Here is an 18,660-nt window from a genome sequence, read left to right as displayed (position 1 = left end):
TGGCCTTGAACCGTTGACCTCAGGTGATCTGCCCACCTTGGCCTCCCAAACTGCTGGGATTACAGGGGTGAGCCACCATCCCTGGCCATTTTTTGTTTTAAAAATATATGATCATGGGCCACACATTGATGTTTCAGTCAGTGACACACTGGACCACATGAAGGATGATGGTCCCATATTTTTACTATACCTTGTCTATGTTGACATGCACAAATACTATTGTCTGACAATTGCCTATAGTATTCAGTACTGTGATATTGTGATATTGTGAAATATATATTTGGTCTTGTCTCATTTCTTGCACACAATTTCTAAAATCTTTGGACTCTCCAAAGTGATACCTTTTTGTATGCTGGTCAGCAACCCCTGCATAGCTTCAGGATGGGGGCTGATCACAGGAAAGGCCAAGGCAGGTTAAGAGGGTTGGGACTTTCAGCCTCACCTCTCAACCTCTGGAGAGGGGAGAGGGACTGAAGATTAAGTTCATCACCAATGGCCAGTGATTTAATCAATCATGCTTACATAATGAAGCTTCCATAAAAATTAAAAATGACTGGGTTTGGAAAACTTCTGGATAGTTGAATGCATGGAGACTTCTAAAGGGTGGTGTTCCTGGAGAGGGCCTGGAGTCTCTGCGCCACTTCCCACACGCCTGGCCCCATGTGTCTCTTCATCTGTGTCCTTTGTAATACCCTTTATAACAGACCAGTAAGCATAAGTATTTTCCTGAGTTCTGTGAGTTGCTCTAACTAATTAATTGAACCCAAGAAGGGGGTCGTGGGAGCCCTAATGTATAGCCTGTTGGTCAGAAGCACAGGTGAAACAACCTGGAGGACTGAGTCCTCAACACTGTCACCAGGTGGATAGTTTTAGAGCTGAATTAGAGCAGGGGTCCCCAACCCCCAGGCCTCAGACTTGTACTGGTCTGTGGCTGGTTAGGAACCAGGCCACACAGCAGGAGGCGAGTGGAGGGTGAGCCAGCCTTACCTCCTGAGCTCCGCCTCCTATCAGATCAGCAGTGGCATCAGATTCTCATACGAGCACAAACCCTATTGTGAACCGTGCATGTGAGGGGTCCAGATTGTGTGTTCCTTATGAGAATCTACCTAATGCCTGATAATCTGAGGTAAAACAGTTTCATCCCAAAACCATTCCCCAACCCCTTGGAAAAGTTCTCTTCCACAAAACTGGTTCCTAGTGCCAAAAAGCTTGGGGACTGGTGAATTAGAGGACACTCAGTTGGTATCTGGCAGAATTGATTGCTTGCTTGTTAATGGGGAAACAACTCTCACACATTTGCTTAGAAGTCTTTTGCCTTGGCTGTTGTGTTATAAAAGGAGAGGAAAAACAGTTTGTGTTTTTTTCATTCAGAACTACGGGAACATGCTGTACAAGTATGTAGCATGGGAGCAATTCGCTGTACCTTATGGCCTAGGTGTAGAGTAGAATATGCCCTCAGATTTGTATATTCACAGGTGTACCCTGTGATATTCACACAATGAGGAAATTGCCTCCAGCAATGCATGTCTCAGAGAATGTATCCCCAGCGTTAAGTGATGACTGGAGGTAATTGGAGAATAAACATAATTTAGGGAGAGGAAAGAATGAAGTGAGGTGAAGAAGACAGATGTTCATATCTTGTAGCTGACTGTGATGTACCTACAGGGCCTGCAGCTTGGCCATGCCTTGCTGTGTGGAACTAGCCACTCCCTGACCTGAGCAGCTGGCTGTCTACAGTTGCTTTTGGTTGGTGCATGGCAAAAATGCATTTGCAGTAGGTTTGTTTTACTGGTTAGGTTTCTGAGGCACCTATTCAAATCAGTTTGCAGTTTTTGAGTGTACTGACTCAATTATTAGAAGGTAACCTTTAATTTAGAAGGCAGTGCAGATGAATTTAAATGCATCAGGTTCAATCAAAGTTACTGTGCTTGACTCTTAGTAAAAGGAAGTAGGCCCTGGAAATGTCACCCCTTGGCACCCACCTCCCAGACTCCTGGCTGTGTCTCCTGACCACTACTTAGGTCTTGCCATTTTTATGCAACCATTACTATGGGGAAGAACCTAATTGTATTCATTCTCAATGGGAGGGAAGAAGAACTCTTGAGAATCTGGTGTGTGCTTATGCTTTATATTCGTTGTTTTACCAATTTTAGAATACCCCAATGGGATGGGTACTTTTATCTCTCTTTTTACAGTTGGGGAACTCCAGGCTCAGGTTGGTTATGTTGTAAGTCTCTTTGGAGTGGGGCTCCAACCCAGGTCAGTCTGTTTCCCCAAACCCTTCTGTTTGACTTTGATGCTGAAGAAGATAAAATGGGATGAAGGGTCTTGGGCAGGATGGGACACACGTCATCAGGAAGAAGGCCATCAGGAAGTTGGACCAGAGGTGGGAGGGGAGAGGGAATTAGGGGATTTGGGATCAGAGGGAAAACAAATGAGCTTGAGGGAGGCACAGGAGCAAGGGGAGCTACAGAGCTGGCCAGTCTGTATGTGGTGGGGCTGGTGCCTGCCTGCTCACCCCTGTCTCCTCTCTGTTTTGCCAGCTGACAGGCCGCAGTGGTAAGGGATCTTGTGGCTGTCAGGATGGCGGAGGAGCAAGAGTTCACCCAGCTCTGCAAGTTGCCTGCACAGCCCTCCCACCCACACTGCGTGAACAACACCTACCGAAGTGCACAGCACTCCCAGGCCCTGCTCCGAGGGCTGCTAGCTCTCCGGGACAGTGGGATCCTCTTCGATGTTGTGCTGGTGGTAGAGGGCAGACACATCGAGGCCCATCGCATCCTGCTGGCCGCGTCCTGCGATTACTTCAGGTGAGTTCACTACAATTGTTTGTTAGAATAATAACACAGATAATCTTGGCTCTGCTGGTAAAGGTACTCATGGTGACAGCAGCTAGTCTCCTGTTCACCTCAGAGCCTCCCCCAATCCTTGTGGTGATGACTTAGTCAACAAGTATGAGAGGCTGAAGGGGTCTTAGAGTTCATTTTTCTTTTAGCCATCCTGTCTCTTGGCTTGGCTTCCTCTCTCTCTCTTTCTCTCTCCCCCCCCTCCCCCTCTCTCCCCCTCTCTCCCCCTCTCTCCCCCTCTCTCTCCCTCTCTCTCCCTCTCTCTCCCCCGCCTCCCCTTCTCCCCTCCTGTCTCCTCTCCTCTCACCTCTCCTCCCCTCTCCTCTAGTTTCCCCTCCCCTCCCTTCCCCCATTCCTCTCCTTTTATCTTTCCTTTCCCTCTTCTCTTCTCTCTACTCTTCTTTCCTTCCTCTCCTCTTTCCTCTCCTCTTTCCTCTCCCCTTTCCTCTCCTCTTTCCTCTCCCCTTTCCTTTCCTCTTTGCTTTCCCCTTTCCTTTCTCCTTTTCTTTCCTTCCCCGCATCCCGTCCCCTCCCCTCCCCTGCTCTATCCTGCCCTGCCCTGCCCTGCTCTCCTCTCCCCTCCCCTCCCCTCCCCTCCCCAAATGCTTGGCTGTATTTTTAATATTGCATTTTGTAAAATGAATTTTTTGGCCAGGCGCGGTGGCTCACACCTGTAATCCCAACACTTTGGGAGGCCGAGGCGGGTGGATCACAAGGTCAAGAGATCGTGACCATCCTGGCCAACATGGTGAAACCCTGTCTCTACTAAAAAATACAAAAATTAGCTGGGCATGGTGGCGCGTGCCTGTGGTCCCAACTACTCGGGAGGCTGAGGCAGGAGAATTGTTTGAACCCAGGAGGCGGAGATTGCAGTGAGCTGAGATTGAGCCACTGCACTCCAGCCTGACTCCTGGTGACAGAGCAAGACTGTCTCACACACACAAAAAAAAAAGTAAAATGAACTTTTTGCTGCAAGTACAATGTCTTGGTATAAAACAGGTTTTCTTTCTGCATTACTCTGGCTTCCATTCCTACTCCGAACATTTTCATTTTTGAAATTTTCAAATCTATGGGAAATTCTAAAGAATAGTATGATGAATAGCCAAATACCAATTTTTTTTTCTTTTTTTGAGATGAAGGCTCACTCTTGTCCCCCAGGCTGGAGTGCAATGGCATGATCTCTGCTCACTGCAACCTCCGCCTCCCAGGTTGAAGTCATTCTCTTGCCTCAGCCTCCTGAGGAGCTGGATTACAGGCATCTGCCACCACGCTTAGCTAATTTTTGAATTTTTAGTAGAGACGGGGTTTTGCCATGTTGGCCAGGCTAGTCTCAAACTCCTGACCTCAGGTGATCTGCCCGCCTTGCCCTCCCAAAGTTCTGGGATTACAGGCATGAGCCACCACGTTTGGCCAATTATTTTCTAGGCAGAGGAGAAAGAGAGACAGAGAGAGAGAGAGAGAGAGAATGTGTGTGTGTGTGTGTGTGTGCGCACGCGTGTGTGCGTGTGTGTATTTTTTAATTTTTTTTGAGACGGAGTCTCACTCTGTCACCCAGGCCGGAGTGCAGTGGTGTGATATCGGCTCACTAACCTCCGCCTCCCAGGTTGAAGCAGTTCTCTGCCTCAGCCTCCTGAGTAATTGGAATTACAGGCAGCTGCCACCACGCCCAGCTAATTTTTGTATTTTTAGTAGAGACAGGGTTTCACTGTCTTGGCCAGGCTGGTCTTTAACTCCTGACCTGACCTCGTGATCCACTCGCCTCGGCCTCCCAAAGTGCTGAGATTATAGATGTGAGCCACCGAGCCTGGCATTTTTTTTTTTTTTTTTTTTGAGACAGAGTCTTGCTCTGTCACCAAGGCTGCAGTGCAGTGGCGAGATCTCTACCCACGCAACCTCCACCTCCTGGGTTCAAGTAATTCTCCTGCCTCAGCCTCCCGAGTAGCTAGGACTACAGGTGGGTGCCACCACACCTGGCTAATTTTTGTATTTTCATCATGTTGGCCAGTCTGGTCTTAAACTCCTGACCTCAGGTGATCTGCCTGCCTTGGCCTTCCAAAGTGCTGGGATTACAGATGTTAGTCACTGTGCCTGACCCAGAACTTTATCTTACAAATCTGAAACTCTGTACCCACTAAACCACAACTCCTTTTTCTCCTTTACCTCTAGGCCCTGGCAGTTACCATTCTACTTTCTGTCTCTATGAATTAAGCTATTCTAAGTAGAATCATACAGCATTAGCTCTTTTATGACTTGCTTATTTCATTTTATCATGTTTTTAAGTTTCATTTGTGTTACAACATGTGACATGATTTCATTTTTAAGGCTGAATAGAGTGCCATTGTATGGATATACCACATTTTGTTTATCCGTTCACCTATCAGTGGATATTTGGTTTGCTTCCATCTCTCAGCTGTTATGAATAATGCTGCTATGAACATGGGCATGCAAATATCTGAGACTGTGCTTTCCGTTCTTTTTCTTTTTCCGAAGTGGAATTGCTGTGTCATTCTATTGATAATTTCCTGAGGAATTGAGGTTGCACCATTTTGCATTCTCACCAACAGTGCACAAGGGTTATAGTTTCTCCACATCTTTGCTAAAATTTGTTATTTTCTGTTTGTTTGTTTTGTTTTTTGAGACAGGATTTCACTTTGTCACGCAGGCTAGAGTTTGGGGGCACCATCATGGCTCACTGCAGCCTCCACTTTCTGGGCTCAAGCAATGCTTCTGCCTCCGCCTCCCAAGTAGCTGGGACTATAGGCATGCACCACCATGCCTGGCCAGTTTTTTAAAAAAATTATTTGTAGATAAAGGATCTTACTATGTTTCCCAGGCTGGTCTGAATCTCCTGGACTCAAGCAGTTCTCCTACCTCAGCCTCCCTAAGTGCTGGAATTTGGACATGGGATTGTAGATGTGAACCATCATGCCCAGCCTACTTTTTTTTTTTTTTTGAGATAAAGTCTCACTCTGTGTTGCATGGTGGTGCATGCCTATAGGCTGAGACAGAAGCATCACTTGAGCCCAGGAGGTTGAGGCTGCAGTGAGCCAAAAATGAATATTTAAAGAATTATATTTGGTAAAATTTTTGGTAAAAAAGAAAATAAAAAGGAGTGGCTATATATTTTATTTTTCTTTTGGGCTCTTTTTTCTCTGATTTTTATGTTGAAAGGTTAAATTCTACAGAAAAGTTGAAAGGTAAGTATAGCAAACATCTGTACCCTTAGCTTAAATTCATCAGTTAACATTTTGCATATTTACTTCAGAGTAAGTAATAGCTATCATGACAGTTTATCTCTAACAATTTCAGTTCACCTCTCTAAGGGTGAGGAGATTGACTGACATGCCTATAATACTATAATAATCTAAGAAAATTTATAATTGAGCCATGTGTCATGGCGAGTACTTTTAGTCCCAACTACTTGGAATGCTGAGGTGGGAGGATCACTTGAGCACAGGAGTTTAAGTCCAGCCAGAGCAACATAGCAAGATCCTGTCTCTAAAAAAATAAAAATGAAGGCCTGGTGCGGTGGCCTGTAATCCCAGCACTTTGGGAGGCCGAGGCAGGCAGATCACCTGAGGTTGGGAGTTCGAGACCAGCCTGACCAACATGAAGAAACCCTGTCTCTACTAAAAATATAATAAATTAGCCAGGCATGGTGGTGCATTCCTGTAGTCCTCCTGCCTCAACCTCCCAGAGGATTATAAGATTATTTTTTCTTTTCTTTTTTTTTTTTTTTTTGAGATGGAGTCTTGCTCTGTCACCCAGGCTGGAGTGCAATGGCTGATCTTGGCTCACCACAACCTCTGCCTCTCGAGTTCAAGTGGTTCTCCTGCCTCAGCCTCCCAAATAGCTGGGACTACAGGCATCTGCCATCATGCCCAGCAAATTTTTTGTATTTTTAGTCGAGATAGGGTTTCACTGTGTTAGCCAGGATAGTCTTGATCTGCTGACCTTGTGATCCGCCCACCTTGGCCTCCCACAGTGCTGGGATTACTAGCGTGAGCTACCGTGCCTGGCCTAGTTTTGTTTTGTTTTTTTTTTTTTTTGAGACAGAGTCTCACTCTGTCACCCAGGCTGGAGTGCAGTGGCACGATCTCAGCTCACTGCACCCTCCACCTCCTGGGTTCAAGCAATTCTCCTGTCTCAGCCTCCCGAGTAGCTGGGACTACAGGCACATGCCACCACACCTAGCTAATTTTGTATTTTTAGTAGAGATGGGGTTTCACCATGTTGGCCAGGCTAGTCTTGAACTCCTGACCTCAGGTGATCTGCCCACCTCGGCCTCCCAAAGTGCTGGTATTACAGGTGTGAGCCACTGTGCCCGGCCCCTTCTTTCTTAATAAAAATCTGTGTCAATCCAAGCACCCCGCATCCTGCTCATGGCAGGAGGTGCTTGAAATATTGCCATCTTCACTGCTGCCAATGTAGTTCCAGAGGTGCCAGCAGAAGAACCAGGCAGAAGTGCATGCACTAGCACGGTCCTGAAAAGTCCAGGAGAGCCAGTCAGACCTCTACAAAGAGCATGGGAGAGTGCCCCACGGGCTTGGCCATGTGTGGAATGAAATGTCTGGGAATAAATGTAAAAAATGTGTGCCAGGTCTGTAGGAAGATGACTTGTAAGACCTCTAAATAGACCCAGAGGATGGCTGGATGGATAAAAAGGTCCACTGTGCCCATTATAAAAATGCCATTTCTCTCTACATTAACCTAGGTGTTTAACATACCCCCCCAAAATACAAGAGGATTTATTTGGGGCAGTTACAGAGACTTGATTCTAAAATTCAAATGTAAAAAGCAATCAGTGACCAGGAAATTGTTGAAAACAAAAGTAATGAGACTATCACTGCCCTATGTGATAAATTAAAATTAGAGGCCGGGTGCAGTGGCTCACACCTGTAATCCTAGCACTTTGGGAGGCTGAGGCAGGGGGATCATGAGGTCAGGAGTTCAAGATCATCCTGGCAAACTTAGTGAAACTCCATCTCTACTAAAAATACAAAAATTAGCTGGGCATGGTGGCATGTGCCTGCACACCCAGCTACTCAGGAGGCTGAGGCAGGAGAATTGCTTGAACCCGGGCAGTGGAGCTAGTGAGGTACAGTGAGTGGAGATCGCATTACTGCACTCCACCTTGGGCAGTAGAGTGAGACTTCGTCTCAAAAAAATTAGAGGAAGGAGGGAAGACGACAAAGCTGCCATCTAGAAAGTTGGACCCTTGCTTTGTACCTTATGCCAGAATAAATTCCAGGTGGATCAACGGTTTTAAATATGAAAGATTCAGCAATAAAAACACTAAAGGAAAATATGGGGAAATGTTTTCTAAATACTATCAGAAGGAAAAAGCCTTTCTAGGTCTGACACAAAACTCAGAGGCAAGTAAATGATAAATTTGACAACACTGAAAACGAAGATAGGCTGGTCCGAAGGTAGCAAGTTACCTCAGTCGATTGTTCACAGTAACAGATGCGTGTTCTACTCTCCCCTTCTCATTGCTGCACTTGACTACACTTAAAAAAAAGACAAATTTCTGCATGGCAAAAAAGCAATACAAAATCAAAAGATGGGGAAATTCCTCATCAAAAAAAAGGGCAGATTTTTTCAAATTGCTAAGACAGAGCCTAATAGAAAACTGACTAAGAATCTGAACTGCTCAGAAAGAAAATGGAAATGACTCTTTAACGTGTGAGATTTGTTTTATACCTTATGTGATAAGGTTTCTCCCTCCTGTGGAGGTGAGACATTGAGCTAATGTCTTCCTGGGTTGGGGTAGGGGATTGCAGGCACCAGGCCCTGCTATTAAGAATGATATAAAAAGAGCAACTTGACAATACTATCAAAGTATAAATGTATGTAAACCTTTTGACCCAGCAGCTGTATTTGTGGGACTTATTCCTGGCATATGCATACTCAGGATGTTGTAAGGGTGATGCTGTCCATCATGTGAAATAAATGGAAATTACAAGTAACCTACATGTACCCCTGTTGGAATGGGTTAAAGAAGTGAGACAGCCTGCAAAGAGTGAGGCAGTCCTGTGTACATGGGCATGGATCAGTCTCCAAGCTATGTTATTAAGTAAAAACCGAGTGACATGTGGAGTATGACTGCCCTGGGGATAGTGCAGCCCTGGGAATGGGGCTGACTGATGTCTTGGAGCAGAGGCAAGGGGACTTTCACAACTTCTGCTGTATTTTTTAATCTGGTACCATGTATTATATGTATTATTTACTCAAAAAAAAAATGTAAAAACAGCTTCTCTTATCATCTTCATGTTGCTAACTGTCATATTTAAACTTCCGCCCCAGTTGCTGGCCTCTTACCTCCAAACACCTAATCAGCGTCAACACTTGGAGGTCTCACAGGTAGCTCACACTGACCATGCCATGAAGCCATGGACTCCCAGCTGTCCAAATTTTCCTCCATCAGTAAAGCGTCCTCATCTGCCCAGCAGAGGGCCTTGACTCTTCCCAGGTCCTCCTAGATTCAGCCTATTAGTAGGTTCTCTGTGCTACATCCCAGGGTAGTCTCAGCTACTGCTTCCTAGCCTCAGTGCACTCCCCAGGGCCAGGGTCACCCATGGCCTCCAGGCCCACAGGAATCTCAAGCCTAATTGGTCTTCCAGGGGCCCCTCATCCAGCACCTGGATCTGAAAGCCAGTCAGCTCAGATCACTCTGCAGGTAAATTCCTCAAGAGCATCCCATAATGTTCAGATTTCAATATGGACTGTACCTCCCCTGGATATAGAGGGACCTGGCTCCAAGGCCTGCCTGCCCATCCCTCCTGTTCACTTCCTCCTTATCTTGGGTGCCTTGCATGCCAAGGTCTGCCTTGCCCCAGAACTTGTGCACCTGTCTCCTCCACCTGGAACTCCCTCCCTTGGCTGGCCATGCCCTCTCAGCCTTATCCTTAGGTATCAGTTCCTCAGATGGGGCTGTCCCTGCCCCTTCTCATCATTCCACCTACCCCTCTTGTAACCAGTGACTCCCAAGTCAGATGCTCTGCTAGATTCCTTCTTAGCTTTTATACATATATATATAGAGAGAGGGAAAGAGAGAGCATACGTGTGTGCCAGAGAGAGAAAGAGAGATAGTCTTGCTGTGGCACCCAGGCTGGAGCGCAGTGGTGTGATCTTGGCTCACTGCAACCTCTGCCTCCTGGGTTTGAGCAATTCTCCTGCCCCATCCTCCAAAGTAGCTGGGATTACAGGCACATGCCACCATGCCCAGCTAATTTTTAAATTTTTAGTATAGATGAGGTTTTCCTGTGTTTGCCAGGCAGGTCTTGGTCTTAAACTCCTGACTTCAAGTGATCTTCGGCCTCCTAAAGTGCTGGGATTACAGGTGTGAGCCACTGCACCCGTTCCCTTTTTAGCATTTTCACAACCGAAAATACATTGTTCTATTTTTTTTCTTCTTTTTGTTTGTCTTCCTCTGCTAGCATTAAACTTGTGCTTAGGAATCTTATGTTTGTTTCTTACTTATATTTTTACCTTTTTGTTTTGCTAATTAAAACATTGTTTTTATAGATACAGGGTCTCACTTTGTTGCCCAGGCTGGTCTGGACTACCTGGGCTTAAGTGACCCTCCCACCTCAGCTCCACCAAGTATCTGGGACTACAGGCACATAGCATCATACCTAATTTTTGTAATTTTTTTTTGAGACTGAATCTCGCTCCTGTTGCCCAGGCTGGCAATGGCGCAATCTTGGCTCACTGTAACCTCTGCCTCCTGGGTTCAAGTGATTCTCCTGCCTCAGCCTTCCAAGTAGCTGGGATTACAGGTGCCCCCCCCGCCACCACACCCAACTAATTTTTGTATTTTTAGTAGAGACAGGGTTTCACCATGTTGGCCAGGCCGGTCTCCAACTCCTGACCTCAGGTGATCTGCCTGCTTCAGCCTCCCAAAGTACTGGGATTACAGGCATGAGCCACTGTATCTGGCCAATTTTTGTAATTTTTGTAGAGATAGGGTTTCACCATGTTTCCTAGGCTGGTCTTGAACTTCTAGGCTCAAGGGATCTACCTGCCTCAGCTTTCTAGAGGATTGGGATTAGAGGCGTGAGACACCATGCCTAGCTATTTTACCAGTTTACTTCACTATAACTCCTTCTGCTCTTTGTTTATTTGTTTTTATTTTTATTTTTTGAGGCAATCTTGCTTTGTTGCCCAGTCTGGAGTACAGTGGTGCAATGTTGGCTCACGGCAACCTCCACCACCCAGGTTCAAGCAGTTCTTGTGCCATAGCCACACAAGTAGCTGGGACTACAGATCTGCACAATCACTCCTGGCTAATTTTTCTGTTTTTAGTAGAGTTGCGGTTTCACCATGTGGCCCAGGTTGATCTTGAACTGCTGACTTCAGGTGATATGCCTGCGTTGGCTTCCCAAAGTGCTGGGATTACAGGTGTGAGCCACCATGCGGGGCCTCCGTCCGCTCTTTGAATACTTGGCATTTGGTAGGAACTCCATAATTATACATTGAATTTTACATTGACTTTTACTAGTTTCCCAGTAATTCATTGCTTTGAAATGTGATCTGGAGTTGCTACTGCTCCAATCCAGGAACTGCACTGATGAACACAGCAGAAGCACGCTGGGTGTGGACCTCCCCTCCGAGGCTCACATGGGACTCCTAGGGCCCATGAAAAGGGAAACTGGACAGTTTTCAGGATGGCTGCCCAGACTTGGTCAGGATCCTTTTGTGGGATGGCTCACGCATGTATACAGTTGACTCAGAGCACAGAGAGGGTCAGCCCACTCCCAGGGCTGTGCCACCAGCACCAGGTTCTTCTCTGAATGCTGTCACTCTTAGTAACCTGGGCTTGAGTCCTGGTTTGTATAACTCCATTTTCTTGTTTCTTCACTTTGCAGAGGAATGTTTGCTGGGGGATTGAAGGAAATGGAGCAGGAAGAGGTCCTGATCCACGGCGTGTCCTACAATGCTATGTGCCAAATCCTACATTTCATATACACCTCTGAGCTGGAGCTCAGCCTAAACAATGTGCAAGAGACACTGGTGGCTGCCTGCCAGCTTCAGGTAAGGCATGTCTCATCTAGCAAGGCAGACCCCCACCCAGGTGGGGTTACCTGAGATGCCCATGATGCCTTCTGGGCACTAGTATTGGCTTGAAGGTGGGTCAGGAATATGAGGAGACCAGGGAGTGAAGAAGGCCATGAAGTGGGGAAGACTCTGGAGTCATGCCCTGGATCTAAAGCAGAGCTGCTCTGGACAGCCCAGGCATAGGCGTGTCTTTCACCTTTCCCCTCTTGTCTGTTGCTGGTTGTTTCCCCTCTACTTAAGTCTCCTTGTCATTGAACTCATTCTGTACATAAGCAGGTAGGTTGACCCAAGGCTGCACGTGGATGTCCTGTGTGCTTTGGGGTCTGGCAATGTGGAGCGTCCACCAGCATTGCTACCAAGGCCCTTCGTGCCTGTCCCTGCACTGGGCCACTTCAGTCTCTTGAAAGTGTTCCCGTTTTGTTATTGAGCTTTATCTTTCTATCTGTCTGTCTGTCTGTCTGTCTGATTATCTATCTACCTACCTACTCATTCAGGTTACTGGAGACAAGCTCCCTGTTTATCACCCAGGCTGGAGTGCAGTGGAATGATCACAGCTTACTACAGCTTCAACCTCCTGGGCTCCAGCAATCCTTCTGCCTCAGTCTCCTAAGTAGCTAGGACTACAGGCACGCACCACCACACCCGACTTAATTTTACAATTTTGTTGTAGAGATGGGGGCTTGATTTGTTGCTTAGGCTAGTCTTGAACCTCTGGACTCAAGTGTCCTTCCACCTCGGCCTTCCAGAGTGTTGGGATTACAGATGTGAGCCACTGTGTCTGGCCTATTTATTATTATTATTTTTATTTTGAGACAGTTTTGCTATTGTTGCCCAGGCTAGAGCGCAATGGCACAAGCTCAGCTCACTACAACCTCCACTTCCTGGGTTCAAGTGAATCTCCTGCCTCAGCCTCCCAAGGAGCTGGGATTACAGGCATGCCCAGCTAATTTTGTATTTTTAGTAGAGATTGGGTTTCTCCATGTTGGTCAGGCTTGTCTTGAACTCCTGACCTCAGGTGATCTGCCTGCGTTGGCCTCCCAAAGTGCTAGGATTACGGGCATGAGCCACCTCCCCTGGCCTATTTTTTTTTTTAAAGACAGGGCCTCATTCTGTTACCCAGGCTGTAATGCAATGGCATGATCACAGTTCACTGTGGCCCCCACGTAGGCTTAAGTGATCCTCCTGCCTCAGCCTTCTGAGTAGCTGGGACTACAGATGCGTGCCGCTATGCCTAGCTAGGGTGTGTGTGTGTGTGTGTGTGTGTGTGTGTGTGTGTGTGTGTGTAAATTATAGGGATGGGGTCTTGTTATGTTGCCCAGGCTGGTCTCAAATTCCTGGCTTCAGGTGATACTCCCACCTTGGCTTCCCAAAGTTCTGGGATTATAGGTCTGAGCTACTGTGCCCAACTTATTATTTAACTTTTAAGTTCTTGTTTTCATACAGAACTCAAAAAGTTTTCTGAGACTTTGACAGTGTGACTTATGTTTTGGAAGATTATTCTCAGTGGTGTGGGTGCAGTTACACAGGACTGGGCCTGCAGGTGCCTTTGAGCTATCAATCAGAGGCCTGATATGAGTTGAGAGTCATCTCTTCCCACAGTTCTTAAAAGTGAAACAAAATGCTATGCTAAGTTCATCATTCTGACCTTTCTTCCCATGAGAGCAGGTTTGGCACAATTTAAAAAACCTCAAGTCATAGGAAAACCAACTGTGTGACAGGGCCCTGGCAGCTTCCCTGTTCCCTGTTCTCAGATTGGTGGGTAGGACCTGGATGCTGGGTTGGTTAATCTGAGTATGACTGACTTGTCTCACCATACCTGCATGGTGGGTAGATGGATTTAGCTTTTACAACAAAGTAATTTTCCCTTGTTCTTTTGTTAAGGGGATCGGTTCTGTCATTGTTGCTTTGGGAACCCTCATCCAATTCTCTGCCCTGGCAGCAGTTAACTCCTGATTCAGCTGCCTCTGAAACATCTTCCCCAGCATGGCTCAAGTCCAGCCATCCATCTCCTCCTCCACACCTGCCACTCTCCCGGAGCTCCCCTGCTGTCCCCCTGCTCTGTGTGTTATGTGACCATCCTGTCAGTTCCCTGGGCTCAATCTCGGTGGCTCCTTAAGCCCGTCCACCTTCTTCATTCCCTGTGTTCAAATAAGGACAGGTCATCCTTCTTAGTATTGCTTGTGGCCATCTCTGTTCTGTGTTTCCATTTCCTTCCCCTTTGCCTGGCTTCCATCTCTATGTTTCTGCCATGTCCTTATTCTCCCTGCAGCAACCACACACACTGAAACTAGATCATCTTCACAACACCACTTTCCCTCTCTCACCAGTCAGCTTGGAGACCTGCAGTCGCTCTGTCGGTTTGGCCAGTCCTCCTACAGCCCTGGGTCATCTTCCCCAGTGCCTCAGAGGCCGTCTCAGGGGCAGCAGCCTAGCTTTGTTTTTTAACATATCAGGCTTCTGAGCCAGGCTTGGTGGTTCATGCCTGTAATCCCAACACTTTTGGAGGCCAAGGTGAGAGGATCGCTGAGGCCAGGAGTTTGAGACTAGCCTGGGCAACAAAGTGAGACCCCATTTCTATGGAAGCATTTTAAAAATAGCCAGACATGGTGCCGTGCACCTATAGTTCCAGCTACTTTGGAGGCTGAGGTGAGAGGATCACGAGCCCAGGAGGTGGAGGCTGTAGTAAGGTGTGATCACACCACTACATTCCAGCTTATCTAAAAAAAAATCAGGCTTCTATGCAATATTGTTTTAAAGCAGGTTTTACTTGGCATAAGCATGTGAAATCCATAGGCCTGTAGGATCATGTATGTTCACAGAGCTAGTGACTTTTGGGAGCTTCCGCATTGTGTTGCGATCTGCACTAAGCCTGGGACCAGACTCTTCACAGTGTCTCCAGAGGTCTGAGTCTGATTTCTAGTAACACTATCCTATTGGGTTACCCCAAGCAAATGCAGTCCCTTCTGGGGCTCCTGCATGGCCTGAGCCCAGGCTGGTTCATCTGTGAGATTCCACTGAGCAGAAAGCTCACTGCTCTAAAAACAGGACCAAAAGGAGAGACAGTAGGGTCCTCTCAAGGAGCTGCTACCCAGGCTTGTTCAGGGCTGTATATGTTCACATTCTGCCCAAAACCTGGTCTTGAGGACCCTGCCCCATAACAAACCAGAATTTTAGGAAAACCTAGTATTTTAGGAAGAAGAGGCAAAGCAGAAGTACAGGCAAAGAGGGAAAGCAGAAGGTCAAGTGAAGATGGTCGGGACCTAGCAAAGCACCATGGGGACACCTCATGTAGGGCACATACCTGCCCGACAGTTGGTAGGTCCCATTCAGTTTTTAGCACGTCACCTTGCAAGCAATATTAGATGTCTTCTGAATTTTAAAAAAGTTATTTTTAGTGATTATTAATAAGCTTTAAATAGGAGAATTATTCCATGTATAATGGTTAATTTATTGATGATTCTGGATAAGCCAGATATTCCCATTTTTAGAGAAACCGATTAATTGCACCGAATCCCTGGGCTGGAATTGGTAGCAGGGGAGTTCCCATTTCCCCGCAGTGTCCTGAAATGGAGCCGGTTTGGGAATCCAAAGAAAGAAGCATCAGATAACCAGGGTGATCAGGTCAAAGCGTTTATTAGGAGGAGTTATGTATAAAGTGGTGCAGCGTGTCCTCAAGACAAACAAGGAAAAAGAGAGGCTTTACCCAGGCTCGCCCACAGAGTGGGTCAGGGTATGGAGTTTCTATGAGGGTTTAAGGGATCTGTCTCAGGGTTGGAGTCAGCTTTTCTTTCAGTGTTTTGAGTAACAACCTTGATGCCTTTATCAGTGCCTGGGAATGTTCAAGGACCAGGTTTGGGTTCAAGCCTGCTGGGAAAACCTGCAGCTGGCTGGGTCACAGAGAGGTCAAGGTACTCTGTCATTTTTCAGTCTGGACATGGAAAAAAAGGAGGTTGGGCACTGGGGGGCCCGACCGAAACTCTAAAATCGTGCTTTCCTAAAGAATTTATCAACACCTGGTTTGTTCTCCCAGACAGTTTTCCATAGGGCCCTTCCTTTTGTCTCCTATTCTAACAAGCTTTGGCTGTTTGTTCACAGAGTAGCCTTTAACAGCCCACTGGTTGTGGCCTTGTTCCCGACTCCCTCCAGTGCCATTCTCTCTCTTGCTGTCCTTTTAAACCACTTGTGCTTCCCCGTGGTTAGGGAAGGGTTGATGTGGCTACCTGGGAGACCCTGCACTCACTGGAGCCAAGTGGGTCTTGACCCACCACAGGACCTCAAGAACAGGGATTGCTTGAGTCCAGAAGTTTGAGGCTTCAGTGAGCTATGATCTTGCCATGGCACTCCAGCCTGGGCGACAGAGCAAGACTGTCTCAAATTTTAAAAAGAAAAAAGAAAAAGAATTCTAAGTCAAGTTCCTGAATGGGTGCTGGTCGGGTGTCTGAGATGCTCCGAGCACTTCTGGGGAACCATGGTGGATGTTCTGACAGCGGGATAAAGCTGGTTATGTTGTTGGTCCCAACATTTTTGGAGAGGCAGGCTCTTCTAGAGAGTCCTAGGGTAAGGATGGGGGTGGTCTTAGGTCCTTTGCAAACCGTGGATACGTGACACAGTGACCATTTGTGCTGTTTCCTGCTTTTCTGAAGAGCCAGTACTTTTTTTTTTTGAGACAGTTTCACTGTTGTTACCCAGGCTGGAGTACAATGGCACCATCTCGGTTCACTGCAACCTCCGCCTTCTGGGTTCAAGCAATTCTCCTGCCTCAGCCTCCTGAGTAGCTAAGACTACAGGTGCGCACCACCATGGCCAGCTAATTTTGTATTTTCAGTAGGGACAGGGTTTCACCTTGTTGACCAGGATGGTCTCGATCTGTTGACTTTGTGATCCACCCACCTCGGCCTCCCAAAGTACTAGGATTATAGGCGTGAGCCACCGCGCCCGGCATGAGCCAGTACTTTTGATCTAAGAGGGAATTGACATATATCAAGGGTCCAATCCTATGTGCTCTCTCATTTTCCTCATGTTGCTCTCCACTTTAGTGATCCCATTTTATAGATGAAGAAACTGAGGCTTAAAGAGGTTAAAAACATGCCGTACAGGAGGCTGAGGCAGGATAATTGTTTGAACCCAGGAGACAGAGGTTGCAGTGAGCAGAGATCGCGCCACTGCACCCCATCCTGGACAACAAGAGCGAAACTCCATCTCAAAAAAAACCAAAACAAAAAAACATGCTGTATATCCTGTCACCTGGTACATTTCCAAACCAGGATTTAAACCCAGTCTGCAGTAAGCCCAGTCTCCAGTGTGTCAGGAAAGGTAGAGGACAATTAAGGAGGGCTTCTCATCCACTTTGCCTGCCCCACAAGGACTCGTATTTCTGCTGTCATTCTGTCTCCCACCTTCAGACACTTTTCCCAGCCCAGACTTGAATGGGTGTCATTCTCTCTGCAGATCCCAGAAATTATCCATTTCTGCTGTGATTTCCTCATGTCCTGGGTGGACGAAGAGAACATTCTTGATGTCTACCGGCTGGCAGAGCTGTTTGACTTGAGCCGCCTGACTGAGCAACTGGACACCTACATCCTCAAAAACTTTGTAGCCTTCTCTCGGACTGACAAGTACCGCCAGCTTCCATTGGAGAAGGTCTACTCCCTCCTCAGCAGCAATCGCCTGGAGGTCTCCTGCGAGACTGAGGTATATGAGGGGGCCCTTATATACCATTATAGCCTGGAGCAGGTGCAGGCTCACCAGATCTCGCTGCACGAGCCCCCAAAGCTCCTTGAGACAGTGCGGTTTCCGCTGATGGAAGCTGAGGTCCTGCAGCGGCTGCATGACAAGCTGGACCCCAGCCCATTGAGGGACACAGTGGCCAGCGCCCTCATGTACCACCAGAATGAGAGCCTACAGCCCAGCCTGCAGAGCCCGCAAACAGAACTGCGGTCGGACTTCCAGTGTGTTGTGGGCTTCGGGGGCATTCACTCCACGCCATCCACTGTCCTCAGTGACCAGGCCAAGTATCTAAACCCCTTGCTGGGAGAGTGGAAGCACTTCACTGCCTCCCTGGCCCCCCGCATGTCCAACCAGGGCATTGCGGTGCTCAACAACTTCGTATACTTGATTGGAGGGGACAACAATGTCCAAGGATTTCGAGCAGAGTCCCGATGCTGGAGGTAGGACAGAGTGCTGGCTGGTCCCTTTGTCTTCAGGTGATGTGAGGGTGTGGAAGTCATGGGCTGAAAGAGCTGGTTAGGTTCCCCCCAGCGTTTCACATGAGTGTCACTTGTCATTGTGGAATGAAGTCTAGGTGAATTCAGAGGTGGACAGCAGTGAGATAAGGGAAGGGGGCATCTGGATTGGCTTCTTTCCTGCCTGTCCCCTACTCCTCAGAAACCCACTCACCTTGTACCCCTGCTTGGCCTCTTTAGAGTGGGCTAGGTTGTGAGTGCATTGCGCAGGAGGGGAGGGGAGAGGAGCCCACAGCAGGAAAGGTGGTCAGGCTGGGATGAGAGGACCTAGGAGTAGGGCCAGCTGGGCAACTGCGCCCTCCGTTGTGCTCTGAGCTTTGATGCATATTGTTTGAGTTTCCTATCACCAGTCTGCTTTGCTCTTTCTTCTCTCTTGCCTGATTGCTAATGGCTTCCTGTGTGCCTGAGCAGCACACAGTCTTCAGCCCAGGGGAGTGGTAAAGGCCAGCAAGCATCACTGAGCCTCATGCTACACTTCCACTCCACCCTGCAGTCAGCCACGCACTTGGCAT

The 18,660-nt window shown here is 47.5% G+C and overlaps 1 protein-coding gene across 6 annotated transcripts in view; it reads left to right on the top strand.

The window, feature by feature from the left end:
• KLHL22 (kelch like family member 22) overlaps positions 1-18,660 on the top strand; it is a 41,746-nt gene that overhangs the window by 5,163 nt on the left and 17,923 nt on the right. For all 6 annotated transcript variants that reach the window (XM_078341234.1, XM_017968840.4, XM_035268496.3 and 3 more), the window contains 3 exons: positions 2,544-2,810; positions 11,717-11,882; positions 17,355-18,073. In XM_078341234.1, coding sequence (XP_078197360.1) covers positions 2,584-2,810; positions 11,717-11,882; positions 17,355-18,073 — 1,112 coding nt within the window. In that variant the 5' untranslated portion in view covers positions 2,544-2,583. The remainder of the gene's footprint in view (positions 1-2,543; positions 2,811-11,716; positions 11,883-17,354; positions 18,074-18,660) is intronic.

This window comes from Callithrix jacchus, chromosome 1 (genome assembly GCF_049354715.1).
Source record: "Callithrix jacchus isolate 240 chromosome 1, calJac240_pri, whole genome shotgun sequence".
NCBI classification, from domain to species: Eukaryota; Metazoa; Chordata; class Mammalia; order Primates; family Cebidae; genus Callithrix; species Callithrix jacchus.
The sequence above is the reverse complement of the archived record's forward strand: the minus strand, read 5'-3'. Positions and strand labels throughout refer to the sequence as shown.